The 23,683-nt window shown below is 41.7% G+C and overlaps 2 protein-coding genes across 5 annotated transcripts in view; one reads left to right on the top strand and one right to left on the bottom strand.

Annotated features, from left to right (window-relative positions):
* LOC140723596 (uncharacterized) overlaps positions 1-23,683 on the top strand; it is a 373,128-nt gene that overhangs the window by 7,979 nt on the left and 341,466 nt on the right. For 2 of the 4 annotated variants that reach the window (XM_073038163.1, XM_073038166.1), the window contains exons 3-4: positions 5,120-5,245; positions 7,899-16,403. The exons of 1 other annotated variant lie outside the window; for it this stretch is intronic. In XM_073038163.1, the coding sequence (XP_072894264.1) occupies positions 8,308-9,699 (1,392 nt within the window). In that variant the 5' untranslated portion in view covers positions 5,120-5,245; positions 7,899-8,307 and the 3' untranslated portion in view covers positions 9,700-16,403. Of the gene's footprint in view, positions 1-5,119; positions 5,246-7,898; positions 16,404-23,683 lie in introns of those variants that run through there. One more of the 4 variants, XM_073038165.1, reaches the window with a different exon arrangement.
* The window catches only part of LOC140723590 (uncharacterized), a 104,275-nt gene that overhangs the window by 73,247 nt on the left and 7,345 nt on the right, over positions 1-23,683 (bottom strand).

Here is a 23,683-nt window from a genome sequence, read left to right as displayed (position 1 = left end):
AAAAAAGCATTTGCAATATATATTTGTTTGTTACCATATGGATTTAATTAAAAGTTAAAAAATCCTCACGTGTAATATCTTTCTGTGTAAATATCTCATATTACAACGTGGGACACCTACGGCCTAAAATCCGGTGCGGCCTGTACAAGTACAAAATTGATTTTCTTTCTAAAATTAGAGCCAGCGGCTTTTAATCAGGTGCGCTCTGTAGTGCGAAATCTACGGTATTTATTTTAATTATGTTGGTTAACTTAGTTGGTAAGCATTGGAGCAGTAGGGCATTGAACTGGGGGGACAGATTCCCATCATTAAAGGCTTGGTCTCCTGCGAAGGTGCCGTAGCAGGCCACAAATCGCTCTCAATAGTCTGGTCCCCATTCCCCAGGCTTATGTTTGCATTCAGGTACTTTAGTGATGTTTACAGGTTGTTGGAGAGCCCTTTCCAAGGCTTGAATAATCTGGTCTGTCTGTTCATTCTCATTATGGTTTCCCGCCTGTAACTCCTGATAGGTTTGGTATCTCAATTCTGCCTTCCATTTCCGCCCCTCATCAGCTGAGAGAATCATGCAGCAGAGACTGAATAAATCTTGCGGAGTCACATTAAACATTTGTGTAGTACTGTGGACACACTGAGCAAACTGTGCTGGTTTTTCTTTTCTATCTGGGGCCTGATTCATGATCACTATCATTTCTTGAGGCTTCCAGGGAGCATACACAAGAATCACTGAGGGCTGTCCCTCCTCCTAGTCCTAGGGGGAGCGTTTGCTACTGCTGTTCAGGAGGATTTAAACTAATGTGGCAGGGGGATGGGAACAAGTGCAGAGAGACAGAGGGGTGTAAAATGAGGGTAGAAGCAAAAAGTAGTAAGGTGAAAAGTAAAAGTGGCAGGCAGTCAAATCCAGGGACAAAAATCAAAAAGGGCCACTTTTCAACATAATTGTATAAGGGCTAAGAGTTTTGTAAAAACAAGCTTGAAGGCTTTGTGTGTCAATGCAAGGAGCATTCGTAATAAGGTGGATGAATTGAATGTGCAGATAGTTATTAATGAATATGATATAGTTGGAATCACAGAGACATGGCTCCAGGGTGACCAAGGATAGGAGCTCAACATCCAGGGATATTCAATATTCAGGAGGGATAGACAGGAAAGAAAAGGAGGTGGGGTAGCATTGCTGGTTAGAGAAGAGATTAACGCAATAGAAAGGTAGAAAGGAAGGACATTAGCCTGGAGGATGTGCAATCGATACGGGTAGAGCTGTGTAACACTAAGGGGCATAAAACGCTGGTGGGATTTGTGTACAGGCCACCTAACAGTAGTAGTGAAGTTGGGGATGGCATTAAACAGGAAATTAGAAATGCGTGCAAAAAAGGAACAGCAGTTATAATGGGTGATTTCAATCTACATATAGATTGGGTGAACCAAATTGGTAAGGGTGCTGAGGAAGAGGATTTCTTAGAATGTGTGCGGGATGGTTTTCTGAACCAACATGTCGAGGAACCAACTAGAGAGCAGGTCATTCTAGACTGGGTATTGAGCAATGAGGAAGGGTTAATTAGCAATCTTGTCATGCGAGGCCCCTTGTGTAAGAGTGACCATAATATGGTGGAATTCTTCATTAAGATGGAGAGTGACATAGTTAATTCAGAAACAAAGGTTCTGAACTTAAAGAAGGGTAACTTTGAAGGCATGAGATGTGAATTAGCTAAGCTAGACTGGCAAATGATACTTAAAAGGTTGATGGTGGATTTGCAATGGCAAGCATTTAAAGATTGCATGGATGAACTACGACAAGTGTTCATCCCAGTTTGGCAAAAGAATAAACCAGTGAAGGTAGTGCACCCGTGGCTGACAAGGGAAATTAGGGATAGTAAATTAGCCAGAAAAAGTGGCATACCTGAGAACTGGGAGAAATTCAGAGTCCAGCAGAGGAGGTCAAAGGGCCTAATTAGGAAAGGGAAAAAAGATTATAAAAGAAAGCTGGCAGAGAACATAAAAACTGACTGTAAATCTTTTATAGATATGTGAAAAGAAAAAGATTGGTTAAGACAAATGTAGGTCCCTTACAGTCAGAAACAGGTGAATTGATCATGGTGAACAAGGATATGGCAGACCAAGTGAATAACTACTTTGGTTCTGTCTTCACTAAGGAGGACATAAATAATCTTCTGGAAATAGTAGGGGACCGAGATGGAGGATCTGAGGGAAATACATGTTAGTAGGGAAGTGGTGTTAGGTAAATTGAAGGGATTAAAGGCAGATAAATCCGCAGGGCAAGATGGTCTTCATTCCAGAGTGCTTAAGGAAGTAGCCCAAGAAATAGTGGATGCATTAGTGATAATTTTTCAAAACTCCTTAGATTCTGGATCAGTTCCTGAGGATTGGAGGGTGGCTAATGTAACCCCACTTTTTAAAAAAGGAGGGAGAGCGAAACCGGGGAATTATAGATGGGTTAGCCTGACATCGGTTGTGGGGAAAGTGCTAGAGTCGGTTATCAAAGATGTGATAATAGCACATTTGGAAAGAGGTGAAATCATCCGACAAAGTCAGCGTGGATTTGTGAAAGGAAAATTTGTGAATCTTATAGAATTTTTTGAAGATGTAACTAGTAGAGTGGATGGGGAGAACCAGTGGATGTGGTATATTTGGATTTTCAAAAGGCTTTTGACAAGGTCCCACACAGGAGATGAGTGTGCAAACTTAAGCACACGGTATTGGGGGTATGGTATTGATGTGGATAGAGAATTGGTTGGCAAACAGGAAGCAAAGAGTGGGAATAAACGGGACCTTTTCAGATTGGCAGGCTGTCAGCAGTGGGGTACTGCAAGGCTCAGTGCTGGGACCCCAGTTGTTTACAATATATATTAATGATTTAGACGAGGCAATTAAATGCAGGATCTCCAAGATTGCGGATGACACGAAGCTGGGCAGCAGTGTTAGCTGTGAGGAGGATGCTAAGAGGATGCAGGGTGACCTGGCTAGGTTAGGTGAGTGGGCAAATTCAAGGCAGATGCAATTTAATGTGGTTAAATGTGACATTATTCACTTTGGCCTACTCCTGCATCTATTTTTTATGTTTCTATGTGTGGAATATTAAAATCTCCCACAATCACAAACTTGTGCTTATTACAAGTATCTGCTATCTCCTTACAAATTTGCTCCTCCAATTCTCGCTCCCGATTAGGTGGTTTATAATACACCCCTATAAGTGTCACTCCACCTTTCCCATTCCTCAGTTCCACCAAAAAAGGCTCCCTAGATGAGCCCTGTAATCTATCCTGTCAATGTCTATGCTGTAATATTTTCTCAGACAAGCAATGCAACACCTCCCCCTCCTGCCCCTCCAATTCTATCACTCCTGAAGCAACGAAATCCAGGAATATTTAGTTGCCAACCACACCCCTCCTGCAACCATGTTTCTCTAATAAATACAACATCATATTTCCAGTTATCAATCCATGCTCTAAGCTCATCTACCTTTCTTACAATGCTCCTAGCATTAAAATAGATGCATTTAAGAAACCCTCCACCTCTTCCTCTCTGTTTATCCCTAACTGTGCAAACAACTTTATTATCTTTTTTTTTTCTTCTCCCCTACATCTTCGGTCTGAGCGCTCCAACATCAGGGAGGAAGTTCAAATCAGCTCCGTGTTAAATGTTTAACCATCACGGTGACTGAAGGCAGCTGCAGGTTCATGAGGGACTGTCACTGTCAGATTCTGCAGTTCTTGTGGCTGCTCATTGCACCCAGGACTGAACCCCGGTCACTGAGCATTGGGGGAGTCTGTTCTACTGATGTTAGCCTTAAACTAGACTGCAGTTTAATATTGTGTATCTGTGAAAGATAAATCAGTTCTGTATCAAATCCCGTGTCTCAGGTACTTACTGTCTCTGCCACACTCACAATGTACACAAGAAACGCCATTCGGCCCATCTGGTTCCTGCCCATGTTTCTGTTCCATATCAGTATATGAAAATCTATCCCTGCCGTTCCCCTCTCACCCTCCCTATGATGACAGGTTGCAACTAGTCACCTCTCCGTGGGATAAGAGATTTCCCATAAATTTCATGGAAACATAGAAATCTACAACACATTACAGATGCTTTGGCCCACATTGCTGTGCCGACCATGTAACTTACTCTAGAAACTGCTTAGAATTACTCTACCACATAGCCACCCATTTTCCTAAGCTCCATGTACCTAACTAAGAGTCTCTTAAAAGACCCGATTGTATCCGCCTCTACCACCGTTACTGGCATTCCACACACACACCACTCTTTGCTTAAAAAACTTTGCTCTGATATTTCCTCTGTACCTACTTCCAAGCAGCTTAAACCTATTCCCCCTCGTGTTAGCTGTTTCAGCCCTGGGGAAAAAGCCTCTGGCTATCCATACGACCAATGCCTCTCATCATCTTATACACCTGTATGATTTTCTCCAGGCTGAATAAGACGATGAGCTCACTGTGATTTTGACGTTCTCTCTCTCTCTCGATCTCTCTCAGTAAAAGAACCTGCAGTCTTGTTACATAATGCACCTCTGAAGTCTGACAGCAGACTAGTGAGTGAATCTTCGATGGTGCAGAGTCAGAAACCAAAGTGTTGCCAGCCTGAGTCAGGGCTTTGAGGCTCCAGAGAGAGATGCGGTTTACGAGGAGGAAGATGAATCAGACCAGCAGGATGTGGCTACAAAAGAAAGATTAGAAGCATTTGGAAACTGGTTGATCAAAAAAAAAGGTGGTTAATTTCTGCAAAATACTGATGGAAATCAACAGTCAGGCAACAATTGTGGAGAGGAATAAATAGACAACGTTTGGACCGAGCCCCTTCAGCATGCCTAGCCTGTGTACTCCGCTGCTTAGTTGATGCCTGAACTGCAGAGTTCCTCCAGCATTTTGTGTGTGTGCGTCTCTGTATTCCCAGCAACTGCAGAATCTCCAGTGTTTTATATCTGCATTTTACTTTGGCATTAGATACACGTTGATATTGAATATATTGTTTATGGGAGCCGCTTTCTGCGTTAAAACAGCTGCAGATTTTTCTATACACACGAAAAAAAATGAGGTATGGACATTGAACCGGTGCTTGCAGAAATGTTTAATGGCACTGTGATTACCCATAGGGCCATGAGTGAAAAATTTCGCCGTCGTTGAGGCACCGATGAAATGCGCAGGCGTCAGGCTGAGGACGTCCCCGAGTTTCACGCATGCGCGCAGTACACAGAAGACCTTGAAAATGTCGGCTGCAGGTAAGAGCAATTCTCCGTGTTTTTATCTTAAACATCAACTTTGGAATAATCCTGTGAATTTCGGACACCGTGACCCGCAATCCCGGACAGTCCTGTTCTCTCCCCTCTCTCTCAACCCCATGATCCGTACACGGGCCCCGGGGTGCTCCAGCTGAAGAGGGAATGGGAACCGATGGATCTCTCAGACAGAGCTGAGCTCCAGCTATCTAAATGCAAGGATTAGGAACTCGGAGAAAGGGAACAAAATCTTATATCACCAGTTGAGAAAATTGCCTTTGTTTTACTTCCAATAACAAACAAGAGAAAATCTGCAGATGCTGGAAATCTAAGCAACATACACAAAATGCTGGAGGAATTCAGCATTAGTACTCTTTTCCATCGATGCTGCCCGACCTGCTGAGTTTCTCCAGAATTTTGTGTGCGTTGCTTGTTCTACCTCCTGTTGCTCTGGTCTTTTCTACCAGTGAGAACATGTTTTGTCCCATCCTCTCTGGGTACGTAATGATATCAAACACCTTTGCCCTGGGCAACAAGTAGCTTTCACATCACAAATGTGCCAGACTCCAGTGAGACAGACTACTGCCCTTCCCTTCATATTCATTGGCATTGCCATCACTGAGTTCACCACCATCAGTCATCTGGGGGAGGGTTCAGGGGAAATGTTTATGTAGAGTCCATAAACTGGTGTTACCTGTGTGTATGTGGTGTTGCTAAAGTTGCTGGAGAATTTGCAAGTGGGAAGAAGTGGAGTGATATTTGGAAATCTGACTTTTTAAAGTGTAATTTAGCAAGCAAACCACATATGGACAATATGCAAAAGCTTTGGTGAGAAAATCCTTCATTACCCATTACAGGCCTGCTACATAGGTTGTGTGAGAGTGCAGATGAACTCGATCGAACCCAGAGGAGATCAAAGTTCCTATCGACCGTGATTTGCCAGCTGTGAAAATGAATATATCTCTATATAAAATTCACTGTGCACATGTTGTCACTGGGTAAAAAATGCACAGTACAAGATTCAAGTGCACACTGGTTATTACAAATTAGAGGGAATATTGGAGGGAATGAGGGGAGACCTCCAGTGTCCCTGATGCCCTCACCTACAAGATGTGCATCCAGCTTCAGCTTGTAACCCTGCACTTTAAGGTGTTGGATCTTGAAATGGGTGAATTCCAGATCATCCAGCAGTTGGAGGGGGTGAAAGATATGACATGAAGAGAGGTGAGTTACACCCAAGGTGCAGGACACCGGAAACTGGGTGAGAGTCAGGAAGGAGAATGAGGTTAAATAGCCATCGCAGAGTACTCCAATGGCCATGCCCGGACAACAACAAGTGGAACACTTTGGAAACTGTTGGGGGGAGGAAAGTCAAAGGGCTGATAAGTGGATTTGTTAGTTAGGGGAACAGAACAACAGGCAACTAATATCTTAGTGGTAAGGCTTACTAGAGGTAGTGGGGGTTGGGGCTGATATGGTTAAAGTAAGTTGTAGGGGGAACGGGAGCCAGAAAGACAGAACAGATAGTGGAGATGGTGAATTGAATTGACTTTATTATGCACATCCTTCATATGGATGAGGAGTAGAAATATTTACGTTACATTACTGTCTAAATGTGCAATGTGTAATTGAAATTGATTTATAATAATTAGTTTGTAAATAGGACAGTCAAGAAAGCATAGAGATCAATTAATCAGTCTGATGGCCTGGTGGAAGATGATGTCCCGGAACCTGTTGGTCCTTTTGCTGTGGTACCGGTTCCTGGATTGTAGCGGCAGGAACAGTTTGTGGTTGTGGTGAATTTGGTTCCCAATATCCTTTGGGCCCTTTTTATAAAAAATCCATACCCCTACCATCCAGGCTCCCATCCAAACTTCTTTTAAATGGTGAAACCGAGCTCATATTCACCACTTGTGCTGGTATCTCATTCCAAACTCTCACAACCATTTCAGTAAAGAGCTTTTCCACATGTTCCCATTAAATTTTCACCTTCCCCACTTACCCCTGACCTCTGGTTGTCATCCCACCCAACCTCAGTGGAAAAAGCTGCTTACATTTATTTACCCAATCTTCTCCCTCATCATTTTGTATATGTCCAACAAATCCTCAAAGCAATGTATAACTTCCGTGTTTATGTTTAGAACTTTTTTAGGTGTATAAGATGATGAGGGGTATTGATCGTGTGGATAGCCAGAGGATTTTTCCCAGGGCTGAAATGTCTAACACGAGGGAGCAAAGTTTTCAGGTGCTTGGAAATAGATACCAAGGGGGTGTCGGGGTAAGTTTTCTACACAGAGACTGGTGGGTGCATGGAATGCACTGCCGGCTTTTTCGGTGAGAGTGTTTCAGTTACTGTGGGGCCAGGCAGCTCAGTGGGAACAGGGAATAATACCAATGGAGAGAGTCAAACTGAGCCAAGTCACAAATTGGCGATGGCAGAAATGCCCCATTCTTAGAGAGACAGGAAGAACATCAGACAGTTTGATGATCATTACAGATACCAGCACTGTGCCCAGTCAGGAGATAATTTCTCTCACCAACTTAGGTTCAAACTCACTGTAACAGTGTGATGTCAGATCACACCTTGACAACTCAAGTGATCTCATCTGAAATGTTGTCCTACACCCATTGATGGATTTTGTAAATCTTTTTACAGGTTAAAAATGACAAGGAATTTGTCTACGGGAATCCCGAACACAACACACCAGTTTTGCTGTCTCTGTCCAGATACTTAAGAAGAGGAGCAAGAGATTCACACAATCATCCTTCCTGCTCAGACTGTGGGGAGGGATTTACTCGATCATCTGACCGACTGGCACGCCCGTCATTTCAAACAGGTGGGGAACCCATTCATCTGCTCAGACAGTGGGAATAGATACAGTTGGACATTTCATCTGAAGGGACATCACCAAGTTGACACTGGGGCAAGGCCATTCACCTATCCTGTGTGTGGGAAGGGATTCAGTAGGTCTTTCCACCTGTGGACACACCAGTCAGTTCACACTGGGCAGAGACTGGTCATCTGCTGAATTTGTGGGGAAGGATTCACTCGGTCATATGACCTAATGGCTCATCAGCGAGTTCACACCGGGGAGCGGCCATTCACCTGCTCAGACTGTGGGAAGGGATTCATTCAGTCATCCCACCTACAGACACATCAGCGAGTTCACACTGGGGAGAGGCCGTTCACCTGCTCAGACTGTGGGAAGGGATTCATTCAGTCATCCCACCTACAGACACATCAGCGAGTTCACACTGGGGAGAGGCCATTCACCTGCTCAGACTGTGGGAAGGGATTCACTTGCTCATCTGATCTGAAGAAACATCAGCGAGTTCACACTGGGGAGAGGCCATTCACCTGCTCAGACTGTGGGAAGGGATTCACTCGGTCATCTTTTCTGAAGGTACATCAGAAAGTTCACACTGGGGAGAGGCCGTTCACCTGCTCAGACTGTGGGAAGGGATTCATTGTGTCATCTGAACTGAAGGTACATCAGCGAGTTCACACTGGGGAACGGCCGTTCACCTGCTCAGACTGTGGGAAAGGATTCACTCAGTCATTTAAACTGAAAATACATCAGCGAGTTCACACTGGAGAGCGGCCATTCACCTGCTCAGATTGTGGGAAGAGATTCACACAGTCAGCCCAGCTACGAGCACACAGGTCAGTTCACAGTGGGGAGAGGTCGTTTACCTGTTCATACTGTGGGGAGGGATTCATTTTGTCATCTCAGCTACTGAGACACCAGTCAGTTCACACTGGGGAGAGGCCGTTCACCTGCTCAGACTGTGGGAAGGGATTCACTCAGTCATACACCCTACAGGTTCACCAGCGGCTTCACACCGGGGAGCGGGTTTTCACCTGTTCGGAGTGTGGGAAGGGATTCACTCAGTCATCTAAACTGAAGGTACATCAGAGAGTTCACACTGGGGAGCGGCCTTTCATCTGCTCAGACTGTGGTAAGGGATTCACTTGCTCATCTGAACTGAAGGTACATTGGAGAGTTCACACTGGGGAGCGGCCGTTCATCTGCTCAGAATGTGGGAAGGGATTCATTCAATCATGCAATCTGAAGGTACATCAGCGAGTTCACACTGGGGAACGACCGTTCACCTGCTCAGACTGTGGGAAGGGATTCACTCAGTCATACACCCTACTGGTTCACCAGCGGCTTCACACTGGGGAGCGGCCGTTCACCTGTTCGGACTGTGGGAAGCGATTCACTCAGTCATCTGAATTGAAGGTACATTGGAGAGTTCACACTGGGGAGTGGCCGTTCACCTGTTCGGACTGTGGGAAGGGATTCACTCTGTCATCTAAACTGAAGTTACATCAGAGAGTTCACACTGGAGAGAGGCCGTTCACCTGCTCAGACTGTGGGAAGGGATTCACTCGGTCCTCCCACCTACTAGCACACCGGTCAGTTCATACTGGGGAGAAGCCATTCACCTGCTGAAGCCTGAATTATACCTCTGCGTAGACGCTATGTGGTTGTGAGCATTTCTACTTCTGAGTTCGTGTGTCTGCGTCGCTCTGCCAAAACGCTAGTTGGTGTTGGGGTTCTGTGCTACTGTGTTGAATTGACTCGTGTTGAGTTGGGAACAATGGCGACTGCTGACTACGTCTTGTTGGAGTTGGAGCTAATCAATGTTGTAGAAGTGTTACTTCTACTGAAATTACTGCAACGCAGAAAAATGACAAGTTTTCCCATTACTTTGTGCAGTCCGCGATGTCCAAAGCAATGTTGGTGGAAATTTCTTTGCACGATTTTGATGCCATTTTCAAGTTTTTATTGTCTGCCAATGAAGAGTCGTGCACATGTACATATTTTCTGACTACCTCACCTAACCTCTCCTTGATGTAGTCCACCTTCCAACTTCAAAGCAACAGGAAATGCACAGGAGGAAACTGGCTGCTGCCAAGTGGACCAATCACAGTACCTGCAGTCTGTGTTGCCGTGACGTGTAGCTACATTTTTGGGAATGTGCGCGTTAGGCTACATTAGGCGAAGGACTCTCATGGAGGCGCTACATGGAGTAGGTTGCATTCCAGCTTTGCTCCGTTCATTTTAAATTTACTTACCACCCCTTTAATATCTTTATCAAAGTGTTTATAACACTTTTATATGTTTGAATTTGAATTTTAATCGACTGAAATGGCTTACAGAGGAAGAAGGCAGTGAAAATGGAAAGAAAGAAGATGTCTTTGAACAGCCTAAAAAGTTGCAACTTACTTTACTGGCTATCTAGAATCTTTTGGATGAAGAACTTGATAAAAGATTTATTACCTTGGAATTATGGTTAAAGGAGAGCGAAGGTATATTGGCAACACTTGAAAAGAAGAACGAAAAACAGCAGCGGCAAATTTCAGAGTTTATTAAAGCTGGGAAACAGAGAGATCGCAAATTGAATTCTTTGGAAATGAAATGAAGTTCAACCACTCAAACCCTGGAGCAGAACAAAATCAAGATTACTGATTTGGAGAGTCGAAGCCACAGACTGAATTTGTGAATAATAGACTCAGTGAGGACATTGAGAGCCGGGATCTTACTCAGTTTTTTTCTCAATGCTTCATCTAAGAGCATTTTTCAATCTTTTTTATTGGTTTCCAAATAAAGAATATACAAATTGGAAGAGGAGTTTAACAAGTAGATAATATAAAAAAACATATAAACAGCATATAATGTCAAAATCAAATAGATAAAATGCTTCCTCTGGAATAATCCCAAAAATTGCTGTAAGTGGATTACGTTGAACATCCGCATCTATAACTTTAGATAATATTCCAAACACATCCCACCAAAAATTATTTAAACTTAACACATGAACAAAACAGTTGAGTCAGAGTAGCCACTTTTGTGTTACATCTGTCACAAATAGGGCTTATATTAGGAAAAAATATGTGCCAATTTATCTTTGGACATATGGGCCCTGTGTACTATCTTAAAAATTCTTAATGGAGGTCTTTGGCTCGGAGGTATTTTCTTCCCTTCCTGCACTCGACCGCACACATCGGGCGCTGAAACCAAACTTCATTTGGATTGCTCATCGGAAAGGATTTACTGAGCATGAGAATCTTAAGTTTCATTTTGTTGAAGATTTTTGTCCTGAGGTTATGCAAGAAAGATTGCATTTTAAAATGTTGATGTCAGAATTATATCAGAGGAATCTTTGTCCAGCTTTGTTATATCCCTTTCACCTAAGGGTTGCTCTGCCCGATAAATCATTCAAATGCATTAAATCCGTGAATGAAGCAAAACAATTTCTCGAAGATCTAAGCTTGAACGCAGATGTCTAATGTTTTGAAGATCAACATTTGAGCTTGGATGTCTCTGAAATTTACCATTCCTTTATGTCTGTGTGTATCTGGTTTATTAGTTAACAGCCAGCTTATAGATTTGGACACTTTAGAACTTTGCCCTTGGGTTGATTACAGTCGTACTGTGTTTTGACATTCGGATGTTTATTATGTTTCCATGTTAAAGTTTCTTTCTTTTTCCTTCATTGTTTTACTTTTTAAATTTTTAATTGTTTGCTTTTGAAAATCATTAAGACTTTGATATGCTGATTATTTCCTTTTTCTTGAAATATTATTAAGATTGTATTTTGTGTCATTTTTTAAGACCTTTTCTTTTAAAATGGTCTGCAATTGGCTGTTTTTCTCTAACATCTGCTTGACATTCCTCTCGTAATGTTTTGACTATGGGTGGTTTGTTTTTTTATTTTTTTAAATTTGGAGATCTGCCTCAAGGGAGATGGGGGTAGGGAGGTTCTTAGATAGTTGTCTGGCTGTCTATTGGCCAGGTGTTTGATCTTTGTGGGTGGAGTGGTAGGGCTATTTTTAGTCTAGTATTTTTCTTTTGGGCTGAATTGAAACTACAAAAATGTCTGTATTGTCATAACTTCCGTTTCCTCTTTAAACTATTTTCCCTCTTCCTGATTCATGAGTTTCCTATGCAATATGCTTAACCCTTTACATACTACATTGTTTATTTAAGGGAAATGGATATTATTAATTTGTCATTATTAACTTTGTTTCATGGAATATGAATGGTTTGAATCATCCAATTAAATTGAAGAAGATTTTTAGAGTTTTTCATAGACTGAATGCTCAGATTATTTTTGTGCAGAAGACATGTGAGTAAGGAGGATAATCAGCACTTATTTAGGTTTTGAAAATGCTAACAGTTTCACTCTAACTCATTGACTAAGGTGAAAGGTGTTTCTTTTTTTTATATTGACTCCTAGATTTCATTTGTTCACTATGATACAATTTCAGACCAATATGATAGACTTCTATTAAACACCGGTTAACTTTATAACAATAAATTAGTTTTGGTTAATATTTATGCACTAAATACTGACTATCCTGAACTCTTTAAGCACTTTTTTGCATTTCTTCCCAATTTAAATGAATATATGGTAATAATGGGTGGAAATTTTAATTGTTGTCTGAAACATATGATTGATAAGTCTGTGCCTAATCAGGTACTTACAAACAAATCTGCTATTTTTATTAATTCCTTCTTAGTTGACTCTGGAATTTTAGAAATTAGGAGATTTTTACATCCTAATGAAAAAGAGTTCTCTTTTTTCTCATGTATATCATAATTGCTCTAGATTCCTTTACATCTTTATTGATTCTCGATTAGTTTCATTTGTCATTGCCTGTGAATACAATACAATTGCCATTTCCGATCATGCACCTTAAGTTAACTGATGTAACCTTTGGTACTAAACAATGGCCGTTCAACTCTATTTTACTTCAGGGCTTAAATTTTATTAATTTCATTAAAGGACAGACTGCTTTTTCTTTTCAACTAACTCAATGGAAGAAATGTTCAGTGGGATATCACGCGATGCCTTTAAAACATATATCCGAGGGTAAATTATTTCACACTCTGCTGGATTGAAAAAAAAAATTTCAAATTAATAATGAAATAAGTACATAAGATTAAAGAAATTGATAGAAAATATTCTATTTCTCCCAATTTGAAGCTTTATAAAGAGAGAGTTGAACTTCAGATGCAATATCATTTGTTATTAACATCCCCGATTGAAAATCAGTTACTTAAAACTAAGAGTCATTTTATATATTTGATGATAAATTGGGTAAATTATTGACTAACCAATTAAAAGCTGCTTTGGTGAAACTTCAGATTAATAGGGTTCTTAAACAGGATGGTACTTTGACGGTTGACCATGATGAAATTAACAATTTTTTTCAAGAATTTTATACCAATTTATACCAATCAGAATTTCCTGATGTTTCTACCATTGTGCATGAATTTGTAAGGAAATTAAATATTCTGAAGTTATCAGTTGATAAACATTTAGTATTGGACACACCCATTACTGAAGAGGAAATAAAGAAAGCAATTTATTCAATGAATTCTGGTAAAGCACCTGGTCTGGATGAGTATACAGCTGAATTTTTAAAATCTTTTTCCGATATACTTTCTCCCTGGTTAGGTAAAATTTTTAAAAATGCTTTATTTGTACGTAAGTTACCACAAACATTTTATGAAGCATCTATTTATTTAATTCCTAAAAATGATAAGGATCTCACTGAATGTGCATCAGACAGACCTATATCTTTGTGAATGTTGAATCTAAAATCCTTTCTCAAATATTAGCAATTAGATTGGTGAAGATATTGCCACAAATTGTCTCCGAGCATCAGACAGGATTTATTAAAAATCATTATATACATTTTAATGTTTGGAGGTTAATGAACATTGTATACACTACTTTATCTAAGACTCCAGAATGTGTTATCTCGCTTGATGCCGAGAAGGTGTTTGATACATTTGAATGGGAATATTTGTTTAAAATACGTGAGAAATTTAATTTTAGCCCAAAATTTATATCTTGGATACAACTGATAGAACATATACCTTTGGCGTCTGTTTCACTAATAATCAGAGATCCCCTTTCTTTAGGCTTTTCCAAGGTACTAGACAAGGCTGTCCTTTGAAACCCTTACTATCAGATATTGGCCTGGAGCCCTTGGCATCGCTATTCGTGATTCACCCAACATATTTGGTGTTACTCATGGGAATGGGACGTGTTAAGTAGCAATATATGCAGATGACCTGTCGCTATATATTTCTAATCCAGAGAAATCCATTCCTGCAGTAATAACACAACTTGCTCAGTTTAGTAGTTTTTCTGCTTATAAACTGAATCTGAATAAAAGTGTGCTTTCCCCATTAAATATGCAAGTCAATTTATAGACAGTTACCATTTAGATTGCTTGCTGATTATTTTATTTATTTGGGTGTTAAAATTACTAAGAAGCACAACGATTTATTTAAAGTTAATGTTTATCCTTAATTGATCAGGCTAAACAATTGTTTACTAAATGGTCCCCATTGTCCTTATCCTTGATTGGTTCCATTAATGCTATTAAGATGATTATTTTACCTAAATTTCAGTACCTATTTCAGGCTGTATCAATTTTTATCTCTAACTTTTTATATTATTGATTCTAAAATTTCTGCATTTATATGGCAGAATAGAAATCCCAGGTTAAATTAGAAATATTTACAGAAATCAAAAAAGGAAGGTGGCTTGGTTTTGCCGGATCCTAGATTTTATTATTGGGCAATTAATATTCGATATTTAATGTTTTGGATACAAGAGTTGGATGAACCTTGAGCAGGAGTCTCGACAGGAGTTTTCATTGGCATCTATTTTAGGGACTGTGCTTCCCTTTGCACTTACTAAATTTAATAAGCAAATGGTAATTCCAATAATTAAGCATACAATAGGAATATGGTTTCAATTTTGGTAATTTTCTGGTCCAAATAAATATATACTTCTATTATATCTATTTGTTTTTCTTTCAACCATTTAAATTGATCAAGCTTTTCTTTAATGGAAAACAAAGGGAAAATTATGTTCTCGTGACTTATTTATGGATGATTGTTTTATGTCTTTTGAACAGTTTTCTAATATATATAATTTGCCTAGATCACACTTTTTCAGATATTTACAGATTAGAAACTTTTTGAAAGTTATTTTACCTTCTGTTCCGTTATCACATCAAATTGAAGTTGGGGGGGGAAAAAGTTCAAATCCATATCAGGAGTTTATTATCATTTATTTATGATTTAATTATGAAAATACACTTAGATACTTCTGATAAAATTAAGAATGGGTGGGAAAGAGAACTTCGGATACCTTTACCTATACAGAAATGGGAGAAAATTGTTCAACTAGAAAATACCTCTTCACTGTATGTCAGACATGCCTTCATGCAATTTAAGGTGGTTCATTGGGCTCATATGTCCAAGGATAAGTTAGCACATTTTTACTGCCATATAAATCCTGTTTATGATTGATGTAATTCCGAGGTAGCTTCCTTGACACATATGTTCTGGTCTTGTCCTCTTCTAAAAACAGTATTGGAAAGTTATTTTGAGATATTATCTCAGTAGTTCTGCATATTGATTTACAACCACATCCTACTACCGCAATTTTTGGACAACCGGTGATAGACTCTAGTCATTTATCCTCGTCAGCTTGTCGTCTAATTGCATTTGTTACATTAATAGCCAGCAGATCTACTTTACTTAAATGGAAATATTCCAATCCCCCTGCTACATTTGAATGGTTTTCCCAAACCATAGCATGTCTAAACTTGGAAAAAATTAGGAGTGCTTCTGTGGATCCTTTGGTTGAATCTGAAGAGACTTTGAGGCCATTTATTCGATTTTTTCCATATGATGTAAGTTGACCCTTTCCGAATCTTGTGTAATAAGTTTTTGTTCAAATAATTTCAGCCGTTGTAATATGACAGCACAATTTTGTCTTTTTTTTTAGTTTAGTGTTTTTTCTAGTTTACGATTTTTTTCTCCTTATATAATATCTCTTTCATGGTTAGTTGCTATGAGATTGGGAGGTTAAACTAGATTTGTCATTTGGAATCTGTTTTTACATGTTAACCGACATTTATGTAATCCCGATCTCTTTGTATCATTATTATTGCTATGCTTATTAAATTTGAAACTTAATAAAAAGATTGAAAAAGAAAAGGAAACTGGATGTTACCAAGTGGACCAATCACAGTTCTTGTCTGCATCGCTGCGATGCGTAGTTACACTCCTACGAATGTGCGCGTTAGGCTACGGCATACTGTACAGCCTAGGGTGCAGCGTCGGGTACGCGGCTACGTAGAGCCTACGGCGTAGCATCGACGGAGAAGAATAATTCAGGCTTCAATGTGTGGGAAGGGATTCACTGTGTGAGACAGTGAGAGGTGAACAACAGGGGAGGATTTGAAAGATCTGCTGTGGAACAGAATCACTGACAGGGTCCAGCTGGCCTGAGTTGACTCTCTGCTGTACACTAGGTGTGTTATAAAGTCACTAAGTACCGGAGATAGTGTTTAATATAGAACTGATTTATATGTCACAGATCTAGTCCCATTAAAGGTGAATATGCAGCAGAAGAAACTCCTCCCATGCCCAGTGACCGGGGTGCAGAACTGGGTGTGGTGAGCAGCACCAATAATTGCAGAGTTCAGCACCGACAGTCACTCTCGAAATTGCATTCAGCAACGGTGATGGACAAATATCCAGCATGCAGCTCATTGAAACAAAAATAATGTCACCCGGCAGAAGGCAAATACAACAATAGCAAGCCATTGCTGTAACTAACCTCGCACACAATTTCCCAATACGTCAGAGGAAATCGCCCGCTAAATTGAAAATTCCGGATATGACCTACCTTCCCTTTGCAATTGTGCCCACTAGGGAAAAGTTAATTCTGGAATGAACCAAATTTGATTGGGGAACTTTTGGTAAAGGGAGCATGTGGATACAGTGATAATAACATGACTGAATTCACCCTTCACTTTGTGAGGGAAAAGGTAAAACAAGATTAGTGGAGTGAGGGGAACTACGGAGGCACTGGAGAAGCGCTTACCAAAGTTGATTGGAAGGGGACATTAGCAGGGATGATGGCAGAATAGCAATGGCTGGAGTTGCTCCACTTGACAGCCGCAGGGTTGAAGAGAAACTGTCGTGGTTTTTCGAGCTTTACAAATGACCTCAGGAGACGCAGAAGATTCTTCAAGAAGGGTTAAACTTTAATTTGCAAATCAAAGCTGAGACAGTCATTGAACTAGTCGCTGCTTGTCTACCGATTCTCGGACACTCCAGCTTTTTAAGGCCATCTCCTGGTTTAGTTGCATTAGCATATCAATCGGTATATCACAAGTACATCCGCCAGTATTGTTTCTACCTATTGACTTATTCATGTTCCCGTCCACATCCCCCAGCCACCTCTCATCAACACACCATTGTCTCCTACTTTCTTAAGATTTCAAATAACAAGTTCAAACTACATAATCTACATCAAAGCTGCCTACATAGCTCTGGTTACATAGCTAACAAGTTCAAAGCAAAACACCTCCTAGCTCCCTGTCATTACCACACCATTGTCTACATTCAATTGGATATATGCATAGCACACAGCAAACCTCAAAGCTGGCTACCTCTCTTAGCTATCTCTCATTAGCATACATTAACACACCATTGTCTATTACATCCCTAGCAGTTCACATAGTTTTGGTTACACAGCAATATAATATGTCATACTCCAATATTTCATACTCCAATATATCCCCCCCTTTGAGACCCCGAGGCTCTCACACAGAGAAAGGAGACGAAGAGTCTGCGCACAAAAGCCCCAATAAACTCAAGCACTTATTCCCAAATTCCGGGTTAAACTAAAAATTTCTGCGCCAAGACCTCAAAGTATTCTCTCCCTGTTATCCTGGGCCGCTGAGCCAAAAACCTGTCCCTGTGTATCTGAGACAGGGAAAAAGACTCAGAAGCCCTTACAATCTACTCCCACACTGTCGTTTTGCTCCTGTTCATCCTGCAGGTATTGTAGGCTGTAACGATACACGTTCGGTGTTTCTTTCTCCACTAAGCTTGCTTTAGTAATTGCCGCGAGCATTGGAAATTGTTTGGTTGCAGCACGCACTGCAAGAGATTTGAGACAAGGAAGAAAACAGCACAGCACAAGCACACAGCTCAACAACACAATACTGACAGTGATTGCTATTTTAGTCATCCATGCTCCCCATCCTCCGAGTCTACTTTCTAACCAATCAAAGAACTGATGTCCGAACCCTGCATTCTGTTTGACCTCCGTCCGCAGATTCCTTAACTTATTCATTGCTCTGGTGAAAGACCCTTCTGGGCTAGTATTGTTCGGTATGAAAGTGCAGCATTGTTCTCCAAACATTACGCACACAAGGCATGGGAACTACATGCTAAGCGGGGCTTTCCCTTGAGCACAGGTAACAATTTTGTCTCTTCATCATTCCTGCCGTGTAAGCTGCCCATTGATACCACTGATTAGTACGTGTCTGTAACCATGGCGAGGAGGTAAGTGTTGTGCAACTTTTACTTCTTTTCTGCAGGTTACCAGTCCCATTCCATATCTGCCCCACTAATAGTACCCAAGTCTGCACTACTAGAGTATGTTGGTGTTTTGTCCCCGGGGGCACAACTGGTCGTTCCCAGCTCCTCCCCATATTCTGGAGAAGCCCTATTATCCACCACCGCATCCTGAGGGTCTTGAGGCCCATCCTCAGAATCAAAAATTTCCCTTACCAATTGATCAAACTCCTGTGGTGCAGTGTCAGCTTCTTGTTCCCCCTGTCTGTCTCCTGCTAATTGCTCTTCCGCATCACTTACCTCGGACACTTCACCTGATTGCCCTTGCAGGACTGCCCTCATGCAATGGTTCAGGTGGTACCAGGTGGAACGTCCTTCTACCTGAACTGCGGTGGGTGATGCCTTAGTCACCGTAAAGGGTCCCTCCCTTCTTGGCTCGTTCCACTTTCTTCGAAAAACTCGCAGGTAAACCTGGTCTCCTGGTTGAATTGGTCCTTCCCCTTGTACGGTCTCCGGCTCTGTCTGTTTTTTTCCTGGGCATAAATAGACCTATGTATCATAGTTAGCTGCTGCATGTATTGTCTCAATTCTACTTCCAGTTGTTCCAAGCTAGGTCCCTTATACGGTCCTCTCCACTGGGGCACTGGCATGGGCCTCCCAGTGAGCATCTCATGCGGTGTCAGGCATGTTATTCGATTAGTTTGCATGCGGTAACTCATCAATGCTAACGGTAAAGCATCGACCCAATTAAGTTTAGCATCTGCACAAATTTTGTTTAGTTTGGCTTTCACGGTTCCATTAATTCTCTCTACCATGCCCTGCGACTGAGGGTGGTATACACATCCAAACCTTTGCTTTATCCTCAGCGCCTGTAGTACCAGTTTGACCACTTTCTGGATAAAAGCTGAACCGTTGTCTGAACTAACTGCTGTAGGTATTCCAAACCTTGGGATCACTTCATTTGTCAGAAATTTTACCACTGTCTTTGCCCCTTGATCTCTTGAAGGTACCGCCTCCACCCATCTGCTAAATTGATCAATTACTACCAGCATGTATCTTTTCCCTCTCACTGTCTTTATCATGTCTACGTAATCGATCACTAAATGTTTAAATGGTCCTTCAGGTGCAGGAATGTGACCTATTGGGGTTGTAATTCCCTTCCGATCATTATTCTCTGCGCATACCTCGCACTGTGATAAGACAAAGTCCACTGAAGCTTATAAATAAGGTGACCAAAAACCATCCTTCTTTATTTTCCTTATCACTTCCCCCCTTGCACAATGGTCCATCCCATGCGCTTCTGAAATCAGAATCGTCAGTAGAGGGGTGGGCGCTACCAACAAACCGTCTTCCGTGCTCCACAAGCCTTCCGGGTTCTGCTTGGCCCCCCTTTTTCTCCACATTATCTGTTTTGCCAAAGTTGCCTTACCTTGTATTTCAATTAGGTCCTCTACGTCAGGTTCTGGAGTTAGGCTTACCTGGGGGGCAATGACAGCTAACGTACATCCAGACGCTTTTCTTGCTGCCTCGTCTGCAGCTTGATTTCCCTTTGTTATTACATCGTTTCCCTTTTTACGTGCCTGGCATTTTACTATAGCCAATGCTTTAGGTTTCATTATGGCTTTTATTAAGTCTAGAATTTGCTGACAATGTTGTATGGGATCTCCGCTACTTTTTTAAAAACCTCTCTGCTTCCACACTGCCCCGAACAAATGGCATACTCCGTGAGCATATGCTGAATCAGTATAGATGTTTACTTTCTCACCTTCCATCATTTCACACGCAGCTGTCAGGGCTTTGAGTTCTGCTAGTTGGGCGGAACACGGTTGGGGACAGGACTCCATCCTAATAATCTTATAGCTCGACTGATCCTGCTGCACCACTGAGAATCCTGCGTGATTTCCATCATAATTCCTATAACAAGAGCCAGCTACGAACAGAACCTTTTTATCTATCTCCTCTAGTGGCTCTGACCGTAAATCTGCTCTCAATTTGGCAAATGGAATCATCTTCCCTACACGATCATGGGGTTCTCCTTCATAGTCTAAAGGGACAAAATCGGCTATATTACTGGTAGTGCATCTCTGTATAGTTATGTCAGGAAATGTCAATAGCATCTGATACGCTGCTATCCTGGCTGGCGTCAGCACAAATTTCCCTTTTTCCAGCAATTCTGCTACTTTGTGGTGTGTGTACAGAGTTACAGGATAGCCCAGGGTTACCGATGATGCTTTTTCATATGCATAGTACAGCGCCGCCAATCCCTGATAACAGGGTGGGTACCCCTGAGCCACCTCATCTAGTCTCATACTGTAGTATGCTATCGGCTGCTTTGCTTTTCCTGTGCCTGTCTCTTGTGTTAGAACCGCTGTAACATAACCCTCCTGTCGATTGGATACATACAAATAAAAAAACCTTCTTGTAGTCAGGCAAAGCTAATGCTGGTGCTGACTGCAATTCCTGCTTAATAGTATTGAAAGCTATCTCCGCCTCTCCATTCCACTGTAAGCCGTTCTTCAAATTTGTATGTCCTGCTTCTTTCATTATCTTTCTTAAAGGTGCCACAATCTCAGCATATTCTCCTATCCAATACAGTGTCCTGCTTACACTGTTCCTCGCTGTGGGAGCAAATCAACAGGTCATCCACATACTGTAACAATGTACTTTCCAATGGCATGCCCTCTAGGTCTGCCTTCAATACCTGATTAAAAATGTGTGGTGAATGTTTAAATCCTTGCGGAATTCTGGTATAGGTATACTGAGCACCTCTGTAGGTAAATGCAAACAAATACTGACATTGCTCGGCCAGAGGAATGCTGAAGAAAGCCGAACACAAATCGATCACTGAAAAGTAACTTGCTTCTGGTGGAACATTAGTCAAAAGCGTGTGCGGGTTGGGGACTACCGCTGGCCAGTCCTCCACCACATCGTTTACCGCTCGCAAATCATGCACCAATCTCCACTTAGATTTATCTGCTTTTAAGACCGGCAACAACGGGGTATTGCATGGACTGTTTGTTCTTTTAAGTACTCCTATTTCAAGCAACCCCTGCACTGTCGACGCTATTCCCTCTTCTGCTTCTGGTCTTAGTGGGTATTGTGGTCTCCTGGGTGGAATTGCTCCCCTTTTTAGCCTTATTTCCACCGGACTCGCTGTTTTTATTTTCCCTACGTCCGTGTCATGCTGTGACCACAGAATAGACGGCAACTCATCTAACCTCTTATCTTTCTGCTGACCGCTTTCCTTTCCCAGCACGGGCATGTGTGATTGGGGAGTTATTTCGACCTCTCTCACTGTCCCTACCATATCTACACTTACCATTATTTTAATACAATTATTGTCTTCTGATATCCACACCTCTGGCGTGATTTTCCTCCACACTGTTATGGTTTCAGCACTCTTAACTAAACTTTAGACTGATATCCCTTATTTACCAACAACGTTACGTGGGGCGCCGCCTCCGGTATCCTGTATCATTTTTCTAAAAAGGTGTTCCACTTAACTTGTAAAGCTGCCCCTTGCTTTCCAATTATCACAGCCTCCCCTTCCAGGTTCTGCTGGGTACATGCCTCCAGGTGCCATCTCTCCTCTAAACTCCCTGTTCTGAGTCTCGTCAAAAATCACTGTACAATGTAGCTCAGATCTGGGCATTACAGCCCTGGGTAATATAGCCTGCACGCACTTTTTCCATTTTTCCCAGGTTTCCTGAATCTGGTCTGCGATGTCTCCTATCCAAAAGACATTAGCCTTCTTGTCTTCTCGCATTATCAACTGAGCCCCTGCTCTTTTCACACTCAGCCCATTTCTGGTGCATTCTAATTTTAATTCTAGTTTCAACAAGGCATCTCTGCCTAACAAATTAATCGGAGTTCCTTTAAATACTAGCACCGGCAAAACAATTTCTTTATTTCCCATTCTCAACCGCAATGGAGCCGTGCACTGTGTCAACTGTGTTTTCCCGGAGAACCCTACCGTCTTAATAAACTTTCCTGACATGGGAAGGTGAAGGGAATACTGTGGCTGTACACAAGTGTATGTGGCTCCAGTATCTATCATCATTGGTGTCAGTTGCCCTTCTAAAATAACCTGAACAATGGGTTCCTCATCTGCCTTCCCTTTGCCCATAGCTCCTCTGTCCCCCTCCTTGGGACTTCCAGTCCTGTCTGGGCTGTTTGAATTTAGTTTGTTCCTGATAGAACATTTGTGGGGATGCTCCCTCAAAGTTAATTATTGGCATGGGGTTTTCCAGCCCATGTCTTACAGTATGATCGGTCCCTCCATATAGCGGTGTTTTGTCCAGCTCGATGGCTGTACTCGAACCGGCGGTTGTTGGCAGCATCTTTTTGTTTTTCTCTTTTTCCTTCTTTTTGAGTTCTTCGAGCTGCATTTGTATTAACCTTCTTTGCACCTCTTCCTGCTGCTCAGCCAACCTTTGTTTGTCTTTCCGGTATTTCTCAACCGCATGGACTACGTGCTCTCTAAATTCTTGTGGGATCTTTGACGTTAGCCCAAACATCTCCTCCAGTTTGGATTTTACTTGTGGTGGCATTGCATCCAAAATGCAATGTCGGAACAGTGAGGTCATAAATAAGCTATTCTCCACCTCTTGCTCAGTCTCCAGTCTCCACCTTTTCAACTGGTTTTCTACGTAGGCTGCTGGGTTTTCAGTGTCTCCCAGTGGATCCCCTTTTAAGGCTTTGGGGTCCACTTTGGGCGGATAAAGCTTTCTGAGGGCCTGCCATACCCTCTGCCTCACTCTGTCAAACCCGTCTCCATCAGTTCTCGGATCGTTCGAGCTTACTATGCCAGCCATTTCCATTAGTTCGTTAAATTTGGAGGTTCCCATCAACCTTATCAACAGTGCCTTCAAATCTCCCATAGCCAATAATCGTCCCGCTGTTTCTTCTTCAAAGGCTCTAATCCATTTCCCTGCTCCTTCATGTAAATTGGGCAGAGTGTTTTTCAGCCCTTCTAGGTCCTGGGATCCCCAAGGGATATACTGCACTTGTCCTGATCCTTTAACTA

Source organism: Hemitrygon akajei, unplaced genomic scaffold (genome assembly GCF_048418815.1).
Source record: "Hemitrygon akajei unplaced genomic scaffold, sHemAka1.3 Scf000120, whole genome shotgun sequence".
NCBI lineage: Eukaryota > Metazoa > Chordata > Chondrichthyes > Myliobatiformes > Dasyatidae > Hemitrygon > Hemitrygon akajei.
Note: the sequence above shows the minus strand (reverse complement) of the source record. Positions and strands in the feature narration are given on the sequence as shown.